Genomic DNA, 17,332 nt, shown 5'->3' on the forward strand with positions numbered 1-17,332 from the left:
CCACCAAATGCATAAACAACTGAGGCATTTGATGTGAATTGACAAACATACCCTTATCTTGAAGAAAAGGGAAGCACTCAAAAAACTTCGACAGTCCCTTCCCCTCCCACCAAGGCAACGCGTCAGTTCGCGATTGGAACTCAATCGACTATAGCAATGTGTTGCTCTTATTCCTGAAAAATTGCACTTGCTTTGTCCAGTAAAAGTTATCTACATAAGTTTGCTCGGAGAAAAAAGGGGAAAAATGGTCACACCCCCACAAATAAGTTAATAAAGAAAACAGTCCCTCTTCCCTCCCTATATCCTTTTCCTTTGAATGGAAGGAGATTTCATTATAAGCAATGCCTTCAAGAGTGCTAACAAGCTTTAGTGTGTTTGGATAAACATTCTAACTGAGGTTAGGGTGTCCCAATCCTTAGTTGGGATGTCAAAAGCTATTTGACAATAAAAAAAAATATGTTTGGATAAAAAAAAAACTATTATTGAATGAGCATTGGGGATTGAACGAGCGTTTTGGCAGAAACTCTACTTGGAGAAGCTGGTTGCGTTGGATGAAATTTTGTAGCGAATATCCAAATTACCCTTACCCTCTCTCCTTGACACACAAGCTCTCTCTCATCTTTGGTTTTGCTTTCTCCCTTACTTCGTCTCTCTCTCTCTCTCTCTCTCTCTCTCTCTCTCTCTCTCTGTCTCATTCCCTCCCTCATCCTCCCCTCACTCTCCTCTCTTCACTTGTCTGTCGTTGACTCTAATATGTTTTTTGGACTCCCTTCGTTTTTTTTTTTTTTTTGCAACACTATCACTGATTTATGCAACAAGGTCTCCGATTAGAAATTCTCCCTTGCTATCGTCCACTGTTCTTGTTATTGCTCGTCAAATATGTGTTCTATGTTGGTTCTGTTTTACCAATTGAGTGGCCAAGCTAATTTTTTTAATTGCATATATAATTTCTTTTAGGAACATTATAGATATGATTTTAATATATATATATATATATATGAGATAAGATTTTGTTTTAGGATAAGATTAGGGAGGATTTTTTTAATATGTCTTTTTTATTTTTTTATTCATAAAAGATAGATTTTTTATCATGAAAAATTATTTTTTGCTTTCTAAAAAAAATACTTTAATTATTTTTTTTCAATAGTTATAAACATAATTTATCATTTCATTCTACCTCTTTAAAATTAAGATTTTTAATTTATAAAGTTAAAGTTAAATATTTTTTTCTAAAAATATTAAACAAATCACAAATATATATATATATATATATATATATCTCATAAAATTCATGTCTTTTTTTCTCATTATACATCTAAACATACTTTTGAATCAAATCATCCAAATGAATTTTAGTTTGTTAAAAAAAAAAGTATCCAAATATAAATCATGTTACAATCACAGACTTTTTTTTCTAATCTCAATTTATTAACATCAGTTGTAAATTTTTTAATCTAAACACACAATTAAAGCCCTAAAGGTATAAATAACAAAATCATCAACAGTGTTCTCTGCTTTCTTTATATCATTATTGCTTGATATCATTAACAGTATAAATAACAAAATCCTTCTATTTTTAATTAAGCTTATAAGGATGATGAAATGACACTAACAGAGTTAAATATATTGAACTCTGACTAATGTTATTAATCTATCCTGAGGTCAAATTATGATTCAACAAATTAACAGTGTTATTCACCCTATTCTGTTTTATGTTTCAAGTTTTAATATGTTAAATCATAATTCCACCACATTAGTCACAAGTCAGCATGATTAACATTTTTTAGTACTAACTTATCATTCTTTTGGGCAAATTCAAAAATTGAGGGATTAGGGTTACATATGAGATAAATTAGAGACCTAAAGTAACAAAAAACACTACAAAGACTTGTACCAAAACACATTAAAACTATAGGAACCAACAATTATGTTTTTCAATATTCATTGTAAATGGGCATTTATAATAGTCGTTGAGAAAAAATTAAGGGAAACTCTTCTCATGTACAAAACGACCATACTTGTATGATTGTATTAATAAGTACCATCATATCTTAAGTGCACCGAACATGGTTAAAATCATCACCATCGCACTCGGATGATCCTTTACAACACTGGTCAAGGATTTCAAGGTATTCTGTTGATACTATTAACAGATTAAGTGCACACAGCGACTAAACCCAAATTATGAGAAATAGTAGGGAAGGATCACCTCTACTAGACGGACGAAACGCATGAGAATAGAAAATTATTTGAGATCCATAACCATTCTGATAACAAGATTTACTATCTATCCATTTTGAAAGCATAAGCTAACAAATTCAGAGCGTCACTGATGTTCAAGCAATGGGAAAATGCACAGCCATGTGCCACCAAGTATGATTTTAATCAAATTCCATTCAGGGAACTACAATTTCTAACTCAAATTCCTCTCCAATAAGAAGAGACAATTCAGAAACTTGAATGATAATAAACTGATTGGAACTCTCATATTGTCCCTTCACAACTGCCTGTTCAGTGTTTGATCCTTTCGAAATGCTCACCTGTTTGGTTTTCCAGCTCCTGCTGTTCAAACTCGTTCCATTAGGTATCCCTAAGAAAATTACTCTATTTATGATCCACCCTTGGTCAAGAGCAAACCTCCCATTTGTGACTTCAGATGAAACAAAAACGCTATTATTTTGTAATGCACCATAAAATTTTACCAGTGTCCACTGTCCTTTCCGTACCCCCATGTGAACTGTGTCCCCATCATCCAAATATACTTGCCCAGAACTGTTTTGGCTGAGACTAACAACAACCAAAAGTTCGAATGGTGTCTTGCGTGCAGCGTCTGTTGTCATGGCTCCACCTTGCAAAGCCAAAATATTCCCTTCATGAACATGAACATTTATGTGATCTGGTGGCGCGTCAAGCCTTACAATCCTTCCTGTTTCGACAGTCACTGAGTTTGACATATTGAAGAGGTCAAACCAACTTCCTTTGGGGAAATAAGCATCGATGGTGATTGCTCCTGGCTTTAGTACAGGCGAAACTATCACTCCTTTACCAAGAAGAAATTGTGAACTTATATCGTAAGTTGTGACATCCTCTGGAAATGAAAAGAAAAGGGGTCGCGAAATTGGGATCCCTTTTACATGCGCTTCATACATTAATGTGTAAAAGTAAGGGAGAAGGCGATAACGAAGACCAAGCACTTTTCTAGCTGATGCAGCAACTGAAGGCCAAATATAAAGCTCTTGATGAATCGTACCTATGCTTGAATGATCCCTTGCAAAGGGGTAAAAGGCTCCTAACTGCACCAGCCAAAAGAATGAAGCTTAGTTATACTCGCATGCGGAAACTTGAAAAGGATTTAAGATCAAAGGCATAATAATTTAATTTTTATGAGATGTAAGAGTTTGACTCCGAAGGCAACTAAATACTGTGAAAATGAAAGAGAAAGAGCATAAAAAATATATGCAAATAGTGAATAAATACTTCTTGACACATTCATAGGCAATGTAATTTACAATGATATCAAAACAGATAGGGCCCCCTATAGCATTAATGGAGAGCTACATTATCAAGAAAATATCTATTAAGTGTTACCAGGCTCAATAGATACAATCATTCATTCAAAGATAACCACATTTTTCTTGCAAAATAAAAAAAAAAAAAGAAAGAAAGAAAGAAAGAAAGAGATGAGGCAACGAAAATAATTATTCCTTATAGTGGAGAGACAATACTCCAGCAGATGAATGACAAAACATTCCTTTTTTTTCTTTTTCCGTCACTTGAATAAAATATCATTCAAAGAATAACAAAATGATGAAAAATCAATGTCATTTAGCCTAGAAATTCTACCTGGATCCAACGCCGACAAAGTTCTTCAGTTGTATTTCCTGAGAAGCCACATATATCTGCTCCAACCATTGGGATTCCATAGATTCCGAAATTTAAGATGGACGGTATTGAATATGCCAAATCATTCCATGTAGCAGCATTATCTCCTGTCCAGTGGGCTGTATACTTGCCTGAGCTTACAAAAGTTGATCTACTAAGAATGAATGGCCTTCTACCAATTGCATCAATTAAGGCCTTGTGTGTCACTTTGCACTCCATGAGTCCATAAAAGTTGTGCGCATCATACTCGGTGATGTTACCGTAGTGTAAACATGTTGCTGGAATTGTCTTATTATTTATAGGTCGTCGAATTCCAGCATTATTGATCTTGTAAGGAGGGTTATCAAGGTTAGAAAATGGAATGGGGGGTGAAGTGATGAAATTGGATACCTCATTCATGTCAAGCCAAAGGCCGTCAAAAGGAAGAAGGTTATGAAATAATTTGATTTCCCCACCCCAAAATGTTTGACTGAGTGGATTTAAAAAGTCAGGGAAGTAAACTAGCCCAGGCCAAACTTCACCCAAATAATTGATTCCACTACGCTTTATGTATATATCATCCTGCAAACCTCTAATAAATGTTTCATATGTCTTGTTTACACTGATACCTGTTTATAAATTTACCTTGGATTAATAATGTACAAAAATACTTCCACAAAAATGAAAAAGAGTAATTTTTTGCTAAAAAAAAAAAAAAAAACTGTCTAGTTCTAAAAGGAAAGTACCTGGATCCAAAATGAGAACATATTTCTGACCATTCTGGTGAAGAGCGTTAACAAACTTTCTCATCTTATCTAGTGGAAAGTTGATGGGATCAAGTGTAAAATCCTTATACCCATCCATGTAATCAATATCTGTCCACATTACTTCGAGGCGAATGCCTGCTTTTGCATAATTAGCAACGACATACTCAAGCTCACCTACATTCTTGTAGCCATAACGACATTGATGAAAGCCTTCACCAAAGATGTCATAACCATTAGGATTAGCAAAGAAAGTACTATGATAAATAAACAGACAACTTTAATTCACATGCAAACTCCTAATCTCAGCCTAGTGTATGGTCTTGCTATCTTTCAAAATCCTTTCTAGGACACGAGAAAACCATATATAGCCTTGCTATCTTCTTTGCCTATATTTATAAAATCCCATATAAAAGAAAAAAAATAAATACTTTTTTGGTTTATGTCCTTAGAGTTTTTATATTTTTTCTTCTACCTTGTGTGATGTAATACAAATAAGGTACTATAAATTCAAACTACAGAAAATTTTAACCGGTTCTAATCAGCATATACGTTATATTCATATTTCCTGAAGGTTACTTAATAAGCATAGCGACTGACAAGAACACAATACGAGGACAAAAACAAAGCACAGAACATGATTATAATATTCTTAAAAAAAAAAAAAACTGCACCATGTTTAATGCAGGATAAGGATACAACTTCATATAGTATAAAAAAACACGCAATCCAGAAAATATAATTAATAAATCATCATATAGTTTTATCACTTACCAAAGGACCAATATGGCATTGGAACAGGGCGGCCAATGAGCTCAGTGTACTGCTCCATCACCAGCTCCGGCGTGGGTCCAGCAAAAAAGTAAAGATCAAGAATCCCTCCGATGACCTTGTAAGTGATACGATCACCATCATAGATTATGTCCATTCCATTACTGTTGAGCAGCAAAACCCCATGAGTTGTCCCAGCCTTGACTCTTCCAACAGCAGAAGGAGAACGAACATCCATGTAAAACGGGTGAGACCCATAAAGGTTTTGATCGAGATTGGAGCTAGCAATGTCAGCATTCCACAATGTAAGGATCTGATTGGGTTGGATCTTGAAGGAACTTCTGGTGTGCTCTCCAAGACCGTACAAAGAGGCCCTATTTTTGGGTAACGATGAAGAGAGTTGAAGGTACTGGTCTTTGAAGATGAGAAACGTCGATGAGTTTTCTGGGTTTGGGGATGCGTCGAAGATGACGTCGTTTGAGGATTTGCGAGTGACCGTGAATCCAAATGGGGTGGTGTTGTGGAGGGTGAAGATTAGGTCTGAGTTAGGATGAATCAAGGAAAGTTGTGATTGTGAGCGATGTCGGTTGAGGCGGGAAGACAGATTTTGAACAGAGAGAGAACGGTGAGGGAAAAAGGAACGACGAGAAATCACTTCTTTTGGGATTTCCCATCTTTGCTTCGCTGCGTCGGTGATCCTTACTCTGACGTAATCTTTGCTCTCAAAACTGCAGAAAAGAACATTGCATGTGTAGTAGTATGAAAGTGCAACCGAACCCAACCAAATAAACACAAAAAAAAAAATATATATATATATATATATCTTTATTTCCGCACGTACTCCTTTGTTTTCTTCTTCACTCCCTCCCAACTGACTCCTTTATTTTTAAATAAAAAAATAATTAAATCATGCAATTTAATAAAATTAGTGAAATATAATAATTATGTTAAAAATTGAAAAATTTAAATTAAATTATTCTTATAATTAATAAAAATATTATCTAATAAAAATAAACAATAATGTTATGAAGGATAATTTAAAAAAAATGTGATAAATACTTTTTAAAATATGTAATTTATTTATAAATAAAAAAATTAAGATATAAATCTACTCTCAAAATTTGCACACAATGTCACGTGATATTTTCAAGTTTTTTTTTATACAATATCATCCTAACCTTTTTATTGAAATGATATAATATCATCCTCTGTCGATATTAATGCAAATATTTGACCATCAGTTTGACTGTAAAATGTCGAAGTGGCATGTCACATGTCAAATAGGCTCACCTATTAATGCCACCTAATCATCTTCTCTCCTCTGCCCCACTTCCACTTCGTCCGAAAGCCATATCCTCTTCTCCATCCATCTTCCTCTGTCTTTCTTCTCTCTCTCCTTGGCTTCATCACCATCTTCACTTCAACTTGGTCGTTCTTTGACCATGGAAGGCGAATCAGTTAGCGATAATGCCACCCTCATCAATACATTATGCGAGATTGCTTCTTCTTCCAAGGGAGAAACCATCTTCTTAGCGCCAATAACAACGCAATTATCTATCCCAACGTTGTTGTGAACAATAACCTTTCGCGCCCAATCTCACCTCTGTGGCTTCATCTTCAGATCCCACTCTTAGGATTTCTTGCCATCATGATCTTGAGAAGTCAAGCAATTACAGTGATAAGGAGTGTGATTGCAAAAACCGAACATGTTGAACATTACATTTACTGAAAACTTCAACAAGTTGTGTGTGTTCTCATCCCTGATGTTGGTGTTGTTAGTGACCGTGGCAGCGATAGTTCTAATCCCCAGTGACTTGGCTGACATTTTAGGAAGGTATAAGGCACCACCTGTAGTTCGCCCAATGTCATCGTGTTTTCCTAAATTTATTGTTGGCTTGCGATTTATTTTGTGTTTTGTCTCATCTAATTGCTGGCTTTGGGATTATTTGGTTTTGTTCTCTGGTGCTTGATTTTGAATTTGATTTTGCTCTTTTCGTGGCCGAGTTCGTTCCTTTGGTTTGATTTCTTAATTTCTCTCGTCCAAAAGTTTTCATTTTCGTTTTTGGATTTTCATTTTTATTTTGTTGGTCTATTCGTTTGGTCGAGCTTCGTTTGCGCTTGCTCCACCACTCTTGCTTTAGCCATAACATTGGTTTAGTAGCTGTGATCAGAATCGAGTAGAAATGGGGAGGAGGAAGAAGACGTGAAATGTGGATAGTGAGACGTGGGACCTACTTAAAAAATTAGGAATTTTTCTTCAAAGAAAAAAAATGATGCAGATGCCATATAAAAATATACGGGTCAACATGGTGAAATTGTCACATCGAGGTGACATTGCACTAAATTAAAAAATATTAAATCAATATTGTGCCACAAAATCTCGAAAATATCATGTGCTCTTGCATGGAAAATTTAAAAATAGATGTATACCTTAATTATAAATAAAAATAAAAATATATTTTTTAAAAAAAATATAAGATATTTTTAATTAAATTTTATTCTTCAATAAAATAATTACTTATTTTTTAATTAACTCTATCTTTTCATATTTACCCCTATTAAACACTCAACAATAAATATAAAGTCATTATTAATAAGGTATTTTTTAAAAAAAGATAATAATTAAATCTTAAAAGATTAAAAATATCTTATATATTTTAACATCCAACTTTTTAAAAAATATCTTATATTTTTTAACAAAGATAATACATGATAGTCCGTTTTATATTTGAAAACAAAAGAAGCAGTAAATATATGAGAAATGACATTTGGGCATAATGAAAATAAAATACTCCAATTATAAAAAAAAATGACAATTATTTTCTGGTTTCTTGATTTGTTTTGTCATTTTGATTTTTTTTTTTTGGGAAAATGACATATCTGCCCATCCTAGATCATGCTTAGCCTAATCTCCTTAAGAATCAGTACCTTCTTATTATTTGTATATTTGAGTATTTTATTTCTATATTACTTATTTAGTCTATTTATAAGTCATCTTTAATATATTTTCACCAAAATTATGAAAAATCTTAAAATATCTTAATTATATGTAAAAATTAAATAAATTTTTAATTTTACTCTTGTTAAATAAATATATATATATATATTAATAATGTCTTTTCCATCATGGAAGGTAAAAAGATAAATTTTTAATAAAAATTTAATAATAAGATTTATAAATAGGATAAAAAATCTTATTTTGCTGCCTTATAAACAACATTAGAGAGAGTAGTAAGTACAAATTAATTATGCAACAGAAATTATAAACTTTAGTTATTAATAAGGTCTCAAGTAGTTTTATAACCTAATGCTAAGTAGCCGGTTGTCAATTCAATCCCACTTATAAACATCAAATCATCAATGCTTGTTCCTCTAATTCAAAAAGAAAGTTATAAATAAAGATAAATTAAAAAATAATTACTCTCAGCTAATTAATGCCTACCTCTCTCTAATTAAAAAAAAGTTATAAAAAAAGTTAAAATTAAAAAAAAAATCAATTTCTCATCCGATTTTTGAAAAAAATGAAGTGGATGGTTGACTTACCTGGCTGCAAGGGAGAGACGAGGAATATCAGGTCCGAAAACAGGGGAGGCCTTGATGAGATCAAGAATGGCAATCAAAGATCTCCGCGACACATCACTGCTCACACTTCCAATGGTGTAGCCATAGCCCACACCTTCTTCTGCTTTCTGCGACGAAGACGAAGAAGAAGAATCTGGTTTCACAGAGCCAACGAATAAGATGAGGCAGAAGAAGACGAAGAAGAAGCTTGCAGAATCCATGGCATCTTCTAATTAAAGTTGCTTTTGTGTGAGTGGTGATGAGTGAATAGCGATGAGGATAGAAAACAATCGACGGCCTATCTACAATATATTTAAATAATGATATATGCAAAAATGTTGGAAGCAACGGAGGAGGTTTTGTCTGCAAGTTGACTGATAGATGAGTGAGAGATCGTATCAGTAGTTATTGCTTATTCAAACCAACAAATATATACATATGGTTTTTATTTTAAAAAGAAAAAAGAAAAAGCTCTTCCGCCTCCCAAAAATAATTTTAAGATTTAAAATTTTATCTAGTGTAAACGTTTTTAGAGCAAAGGGATAAAAGTACTCACAAAATAGTCAGCGACGAGCACCAAGTATCATAAAGTGACGAAAAGGGTAAAAATACCCATAACGTTATATGGATGGGTGCAAAAGTAATCAGATCGTTAACTTTGACTTAATATCGTTAACTTTGACCGTTAAATGCTGACTATACATGCCACGTGTCAGTCTTTACTGACGTAGACTAAAAAAGGGGCAAAAATACTCACGAAGTCATTTGCCAGGAGCAAAAATACTCATAACGTTACCAGAATTAGTGTAAAAGTGATCAATACATCCAATCCCTTAAATATTGACTGTTTAACTGACAACTAAGTAGAAGTTGATTATTTTTCGCTGACGTAGATAAAAAATATTCCTAGATGAAATTCTCTGAAAGTTAATCAGTTATTGCATAACTATCATGTGAGAAAATGTCATTTTGACTAAATATCAAATTAAATTGCTTTTTTTTTTGCAATAGTGGTGAAAATCATTTGAAAATTTTGAATCTATCGTGAATGCAATTGCTTAAGGTTGTGACAATGTTCTTAAGTTAAATATGCTCAGTCTTGATCTTCGATTTTGAACAACCTATCTTACTATGTTAAATCTCAAGTTTTACAGACAAGAAATAGGGAGAAAAGAAAGGAGCGAGATACGTGATGATGGAAAGAAATTATATGGCATTGATTTTAATAAATTGGTCACTATTATATCTATTAAAGTAATATTATAAGTACTCATACAATGATCGATCAACATCCATAAAAATTCATCTAAAAATATTTTTTCTCTACATCAATGAAAGAATAGTCAACTTTTACTTAGTTGTCAAATAAACAGTTAATATTTAATGGATTGGATGTATTGGTCACTTTTGTACCAATTCTAGTAACGTTATGGATATTTTTGCTCATGGCCGATGACTTCGTGGGTATTTTTGCCCCTTTTTTAATCCACATCAGCAAAGACTGACATGTGGCATGCACAATCAGCATTTAACGATCAAAGTTAATGGTGTTAAATCAAAATTAACAGTTTAGTTACTTTTGCACCCATCCATATAATATTATGGGTATTTTTATTTTTTTCGTCACTTTAAAATATTGAGTGTCCATTGTTGATTACTTTATGAATTTTTTTGACTTTTTGCCCATGTTTTTAATTTAGAGTCTTTGACTTGGTTCTCTTTTCAAAATTTTATACACAAGTTTCGTCTTGAAAAACTGTTTTCAAGTAAATGAAAACGTTTGTGTTTAAGTTTTCTTTGAAATCATTGATAATAGCTGGTTTAAGCAGAAGGTTTAATTCTCGTGAAAGAAATACGCATCCATATCTTGGTTTTCACTTTAACAACTGGTCTTTGACCACCCCGAACTATTTCGAAATTTTAATCCTTCTAGTATAGGTGTTTTAAATTTAGAGTCTTCAAATTTAATGTCAAAATTTATATATCAGTAAAGAAAAATGTGTTTAATTATGAATGAAATGAATTAGAGTCAAATCAAAATCACTGCAAAAAAAAATATATTTTATTTTGAATTCTAATGAATTTAGCATGGAAAGTAATACTAGTACCTCAATTATTTTCCCCACTTTTCGTTATGACTTATGAACCTTATATCCAACCATTTAGCGCATTTTTTCCCATTAATAATACATAATAATACGCTTTAAAATTAGGTAGCAGATAATACAACAAAAAGATAATAACAAAATCAGGATTTAAGCAGAACAATACTAAATAAATGGCATTGAACAGAAACAATGCCTGACCCACATTTATTATTATTTATAGTAAAAGATAAGTAGAACATCTAACTCGTCATCCATTATTATTCTTTCTGAAAGCAAAAGAACACAAAATAAGAACCTTATGGTGTAACCTAAAAGTGGATTTTATGGATACAATGCCCTTCAAGGGATCTCATGTTCCACCTTGAATGCCTTTCCAATAGGCAGAGTCAAGTTTGAAACTTCAATAGTAACAAACTGATTGGAACTGTCTAATATCTTCACAACTGCTTTTTCCTCTGTGCTTGCTTCCTTCACAATGCGCAGCTTTTTGTTATCCCAATTCCTAGTGTTCAAAGTCTCATTACCACTAGGTATCCCTACGAAAGTTACTTTATTTATAATCCACTTTTGCTCCAGAGCAAAGCTCCCATTAGTGACTTCAGATGCAACAAAAACACTATTGTTATTGGACAAAGCACCATTGAATCTTACCAGTGTCCAATTTCCATTCCCTCCTCCCATGTCAAGTGACTCTCCATCATCCAAATATACTTGCCCTGAACTGTTTCTGCTGCTACCAACAACAACCAAAAGCTCGAAGGGCGTCTTTCGTGCAGCATCGGTTGTATTGGCTTCACCTTGCATAGCCAAAATGCTACCTTCATGAACATGAACGTTTATGAGATCGGGCGGGGCATCAAGTGTCACATTCTTTCCTGTTTCCACGGTCACTGATGAGTTTGAGATATTGAAGAGGTTGAACCAATTTCCCGCCGGGAAATAAGCTTCGACAGTGGTTGCTCCTGATGTTACAACAGGTGACACCAGCACCCCTTTACCAAGTAAAAATTGTGTGTTTATTTCATAGGTTGCCACATCCTCTGGGAATGAAAAGAAAAGGGGTCGTGCAATGGGTATCCCGCTCACATGTGCTTCGTACATTAATGTGTAGAAGTAAGGGAGAAGGCGATAACGAAGACCAAGCACTTTTTTAGCTGATGCAGCAACTGAATCCCAAAGATAGAGCTCTTGACGATTTGAACTTTTGTCTGAATGATCTCTGGCAAAGGGGTAAAATGCCCCTAACTGCACGAGGACATGATAAGGAAATTAATTGATGAACTTCCACAAGACTGAATAGTTTTACGTTTCATAAATAAAGCCTCTAAATAATGCAGAAGTGACAAAGAAAAAGCCAAGGAAATATATTCACTTTATGAATGAATACTTTTTTGACACATTAACAAGTAATATTGTCTACAATAGAAGCAACTATTCATTGTCAAGAAATATGACTATCGTGCAAGAGAAACAACTATCCATTCCCCCCCCCCCAAAAAAAAAGCGTACTTTCTCTGTAAAAGAACTGAGGCAAGAAAAAATTATTTCAATATGCCATAACAACGATGATACTTCTGCAGATGAACGACATAACATTCTTGTTTTCCTTTTTTCTGCAGTCAAAAATAAAATACCATTTGAAGAACAACAAAATTGCAAATTTTACCTGGATCCAGCGGCGACAAAGTTCTTCGTTTGTACTTCCTTTGAAACCACAGATATCTGCTCCTACCATTGGGATTCCAAAGATTCCAAAATTTAAGATGGATGGTATTGAGTATGCCAAATCATTCCACGAAGCACCATTATCTCCTGTCCAGTGGGCTGCATACTTGCCCGAGCTGACAAAAGTTGATCTACTGAGAATGAATGGCCTTTTCCCAGTTATATTTGTTAAAGCCTTATTAGTTGCTCTGGACTCTAAGAGTCCAAACAAGTTGTGGGCATCATACTCAGTGATGTTTCCATGGTGCAAACATGTTGCTGGAGCAGTCCTCTCATTTATGGATCGACCATTGTTAATCTTGTAAGGAGGGTTGTCAAGATTAGAAGAATCAATGGGAGGTGAAGTGATGAAATTGGCTATCTCATTCATATCAAGCCAAAGACCATCAACAGGAAGAAGGTCAAGAAATGTTTTGATTTCCCCTTCCCAAAATGCATCACTGCGTGGATTAAAAAAGTCAGGGAAGAAAACTTGTCCAGGCCACACTTGACCTAAATAATTGGTTCCATTGCGCTTTATGTAGATATCATCCTTCAAACCTCTTTTGTAGGTTTCATATGTCTCATTTACACCAATACCTGTTGATAAATTTTTCTTAGAATAATAAGATAATGATACATCCACAAACAAAAATAGAGTAACTTTTAATTTAAAAAAACAAAACAAAACGTAGTCTCAAAGGAAAGTACCTGGATCCACGATTACAACATATTTCTGACCATTTTTGTGAAGAGTGTCAACAAAAGTTTTCATCTTATCTAATGGAAAGTTGATGGGATCAAATGTGAAATCCTTATAAGCTTCCATGTAATCAATATCTGTCCACATTACTTCGAGAGGTATGCCTGTCTTTGTATAATTAGCAACGACAAACTCAAGATCACTCACATTCATGTAGCCATAGCGACATTGATGAAAGCCTTCATAAAAAAGGTCATAACCATGTGGGTCAGCATAGATAGTACACTATGGACTAATAAATATATATGCAATTTCAATTTACATTTGACATCTTAATAGTTTTTGTATTTTCTTCTACCTTATGTGTAATACAAATTCCAATTAGCAGTGCTTCTTAATAGGTTGTAATCAGCATGCAAATTGTAAAAGCTGGCATGAACTTGAGATGCAACGTGTTAAATACTAGACAAGAATAAAACTTGTGAAGTGTCTACCTTCGTAGAATATATGACCAAACCAAACATGCATGTGACCAAGCAAGTACAAAATTAAATCTTAATAATCAATCTATTACTTACCAAAGGACCAGTACGGCATCGGAGCAGGGCGGCCAATGAGTTCTGTATACTGCTCCATCACCAACTCCGGCGTGGGTCCGGCGAAAAAGTAAAGGTCAAGAATCCCTCCGATGATTTTGTAGGTGATACGATCACCATCATAGATTATGTCCATTCCATTACTGTTGAGCAGCAAAACCCCATGAGTGGTCCCAGCCTTGACTTGTCCATCAGAAGAGGGAGAACGAACATCCATGTAAAACGGGTGAGACCCATAAAGGTTTTGATTAAGATTGGAGCTAGCAATGTCGGCATTCCACAATGTAAGGGTTTGACTGGGTAGGAGCTTGAAGGTATTCTTCGTGTGCTCTCCAAGACCGTACAAAGAGGACCCGTTTATGGGCAACGAGGAAGAAATCTGAAGGTACTGGTCCTTGAAGACGACAAATGTCGATGAATTTTCAGGGTTTGGAGAAGTGTCGAAAATGGTATTGTTGGAGGATTTGCGAGCGATCGTGAAGCCAAAAGGAGTGGTGTTATGGAGGGTGAAGATGAGGTCTGAGTTGGGATCGGTGACTGAAAATTGTAGTTGTGAGGGAAGCGAAGATAGATTCTGAGGAGAGTGAGATTGACGAGGAATCAATTCTTGAGGGATTTCCCATCTTTGGTTCGAAGCGTCCGTGATTCTCACTCTCAAGCGATCTTGGGTCTCAAAGCTGCGTTCTCATAACAACGCACATGCAAAAAATTAAAAGACAGCACATTACCCTTCTTACCAAAATAAGGTAATATTAGCATGCATGTCATTACATTTTTACTTAATTTTAAATTAGTAGTTCACTACAATTTATATTACTTTAATTGAATTTTTTTAATTTTTAAAAATTGAAATACTTAAATTTTAAAAAAATTCAGAATTTGATATTTTCACTAAATGATTATATAATTTTAGAATTAATTACATGAGGTTTACAGCTCATCGAAACAAAATTTTTAACTGTAACTTTCTGATAGTTAAGTTTAAAATTTTTTAAAAAATAAAAAAATTAACTAACAAGTTCTTCTAATTTTTATTAATTTTGAATTAGGTTTCTATAATTTATTTTATTTTAATCTAATTTTTATAGTTTGATTGACTAAATATACAAGTCCCTTAAGGTTAAAATTATTAATAGATGGTTAACTTTTCCACAAACAAAATAAATTTTAAGATTTATAGAAAAATTGATTTAACACTTTTAGCTAGCAAAAAAAATTGATTCAGTACAATTTGTATATTTTTATTATTTTTTATGAAAATTCTATGTATATAAAAGTTATTTAGAAAATATAATCTAATTGTAAAAATTTTCAATACTACACATTATGTCATTAATTATAGAATTATGCAATATTTTAATAAAAATATAAAATTTTTTAAAATAAAAAATTCAACAATTTTAATACTTAGAGTTAACATATTTAACCAACCAAACTATAAGGTTTTAATTAAAACCAAAGTAAATTATATAGATTTAATTTAAAATTGAAGAAAACCATAACTGCATGCAGAGTAATTTTTCCAAAAATAATTATAAAAAACCCAACTGTTAATCCAGTAAAATTACCTGACAGTAAGGCCAAGATGAGGAATGTCAGGTCCATTAACAGAGGAGGAATTGATGAGATTAAGAGTAGCGCTCAAGGATTTATTTGAGGAATCACTGCTCACATTTTGAACAGTGTAGCCATGGCCAACAGCTTCTCCATCATTTTCTGCATTTCCATGAAAGCTTGACAAAGAAGAAGAATGAGAATGAGATTCAACAGAGCCAGAAAGAATAACACAGATAAAGATGGAGACATAGAGGACAGAGGGAAGTGAAGTCAAAGTGGCTCTTTTATGACTCATAGAAGCCATGGCCACCAAATTAAGCCGAGAGTGACTTTTGTTTATGAGACTAGAAAATGAAGGCCAATATGCCAATCATCAGAATCATTCAATGATATATATGCAAAAACATTGGAACGACAGTGGATTTTATAAGAAAGTTCAATGATTGATAAGACAACAAATAAATAGGTTTTAGCACAATACCAACAACATCATATTTACTCACATCTATCAATAATTCGGTGCTTATCCTAGACATGAGCATTATATGTTTTTGTTTAATTGAGATAAGATCTAGATCACTTATTCAATTTGGATAAGAATCATATTATTATGTTTATTTAAATAATTATATAACAAATAACTGAGTTTAATTAGCCATTAATTATTGGCATTCTACTGTACAAGTTAAGTAATAAGAAGTAATTAGCAATTGGCGATTGGCATATTAGACAGATACTGAAAATCACCACTGCAAATGGTAGGTGATAGAGTGATATTACATTTATCAGGAAAACATTACTCACTTCGTTCTTGTTTATAAGAGAAACTATTACATTTAGCTTTTTTTTTATATATATAAGCAAAATCATATTTTTCAATAAACATTTATTACAAATTTCTTAAATTACCCTTCATGATTTTATCATTCACAATTTTAAGAAATAATTGATGAAAACTTGATTGGCACAATTAATGAAAGGTATTTTGGTTTAAGTATTTTATTTTTAGACACAATTAATATAGTTAATTAATTTTTTTAAATTATATGATACAGCTTTTTTCTCCTACAAATAAAAATAAAGAGAGTATGTGTGTAGATTGGCACGTCAAATTTGGCATTAATCAAAGTTATGAGTGTAAAGTGCTTGAGAGATCTCTTGCCGTGGTGACATGCACCCTGGTTTCAATTTACTACTGTTATATAGTTTTGCTTGGGCTTATGCCCCGTTTACTAGTAATAAAAGGAGACTTTGCCCAATTGTTATTACTTAAAATTATCTAGGTTAGCCAAAAATCTAATGAATTTGTATAAACACTTATCTGAAAATTGTAATAAAAAAGAATCAATAAAAATGGATCAAACGAACTAAGAAAATAATCAAGAAAAAACATAATCATCAATCCATGTATTTTCATTATGTTTTGCTTTTAGTTCTTTCAATTGTTCCCAATGTTTTCGATTCTTATAGTTTTAACAAGATTATGTGACGTTTATTACTTAAATCTTTATAGTTTCAATGTCTTCACTTTTTATAAAAATTAAAAATACTAAAAAAACTACAGAAATTAAAAGAAAAATCTGAGAAAATTATAGAAATTAATGATTTTGTTTTCTTAATAATCAAATACAGGTTCAACTGATTCATATCTTTTAAAAAAAATTAATTTTGGTACAAAATGGCATTATTATTTTTTTGGATAAAACT

At 32.9% G+C, this 17,332-nt stretch overlaps 2 protein-coding genes across 2 annotated transcripts; both read right to left on the reverse strand.

Annotated features, from left to right (window-relative positions):
- Positions 1-2,234: 2,234 nt before the first annotated feature.
- Positions 2,235-9,289, reverse strand: LOC129306362 (alpha-glucosidase-like). Its single transcript, XM_054946915.1, has 5 exons — positions 8,940-9,289; positions 5,400-6,124; positions 4,608-4,838; positions 3,844-4,490; positions 2,235-3,293 (listed from the first exon to the last, which is right to left on the reverse strand). Exons 1-5 carry the CDS (start codon positions 9,176-9,178, stop codon positions 2,397-2,399), a joined length of 2,739 nt encoding a protein of 912 aa, XP_054802890.1. The 5' UTR covers positions 9,179-9,289; the 3' UTR covers positions 2,235-2,396.
- A 1,965-nt stretch (positions 9,290-11,254) lies between these two features.
- On the reverse strand, positions 11,255-15,929 carry LOC129307295 (alpha-glucosidase-like). The gene is made up of 5 exons (XM_054948218.1): positions 15,637-15,929; positions 14,051-14,745; positions 13,481-13,711; positions 12,732-13,369; positions 11,255-12,310 (listed from the first exon to the last, which is right to left on the reverse strand). Exons 1-5 carry the CDS (start codon positions 15,927-15,929, stop codon positions 11,405-11,407), a joined length of 2,763 nt encoding a protein of 920 aa, XP_054804193.1. The 3' UTR covers positions 11,255-11,404.
- Positions 15,930-17,332: the final 1,403 nt, after the last annotated feature.

Source organism: Prosopis cineraria, unplaced genomic scaffold, assembly GCF_029017545.1.
Source record: "Prosopis cineraria cultivar Desert tree isolate PC_DT_omini unplaced genomic scaffold, ASM2901754v1 PC3, whole genome shotgun sequence".
Lineage (NCBI taxonomy): Eukaryota > Viridiplantae > Streptophyta > Magnoliopsida > Fabales > Fabaceae > Prosopis > Prosopis cineraria.

Bases quoted from the DNA above. Each gene is read 5' to 3' on its own strand.
- LOC129307295 (XM_054948218.1), bottom strand. From the start codon at position 15,929: ATGGCTTCTATGAGTCATAAAAGAGCCACTTTGACTTCACTTCCCTCT. The intron at 13,712-14,050 runs GTAAGTAATAGA...TTTTTTATGAAG, and splicing joins GATGCCGTACTGGTCCTTTG to GCTTTCATCAATGTCGCTAT. The intron at 13,370-13,480 runs GTACTTTCCTTT...ATTTATCAACAG, and splicing joins TGTTGTAATCGTGGATCCAG to GTATTGGTGTAAATGAGACA.
- LOC129306362 (XM_054946915.1), bottom strand. From the start codon at position 9,178: ATGGATTCTGCAAGCTTCTTCTTCGTCTTCTTCTGCCTCATCTTATTC. The intron at 6,125-8,939 runs GTAAGTCAACCA...TCTTTTCTGCAG, and splicing joins CGTCTCTCCCTTGCAGCCAG to TTTTGAGAGCAAAGATTACG. The intron at 3,294-3,843 runs GTAGAATTTCTA...TGGCTGGTGCAG, and splicing joins TTTGTCGGCGTTGGATCCAG to TTAGGAGCCTTTTACCCCTT.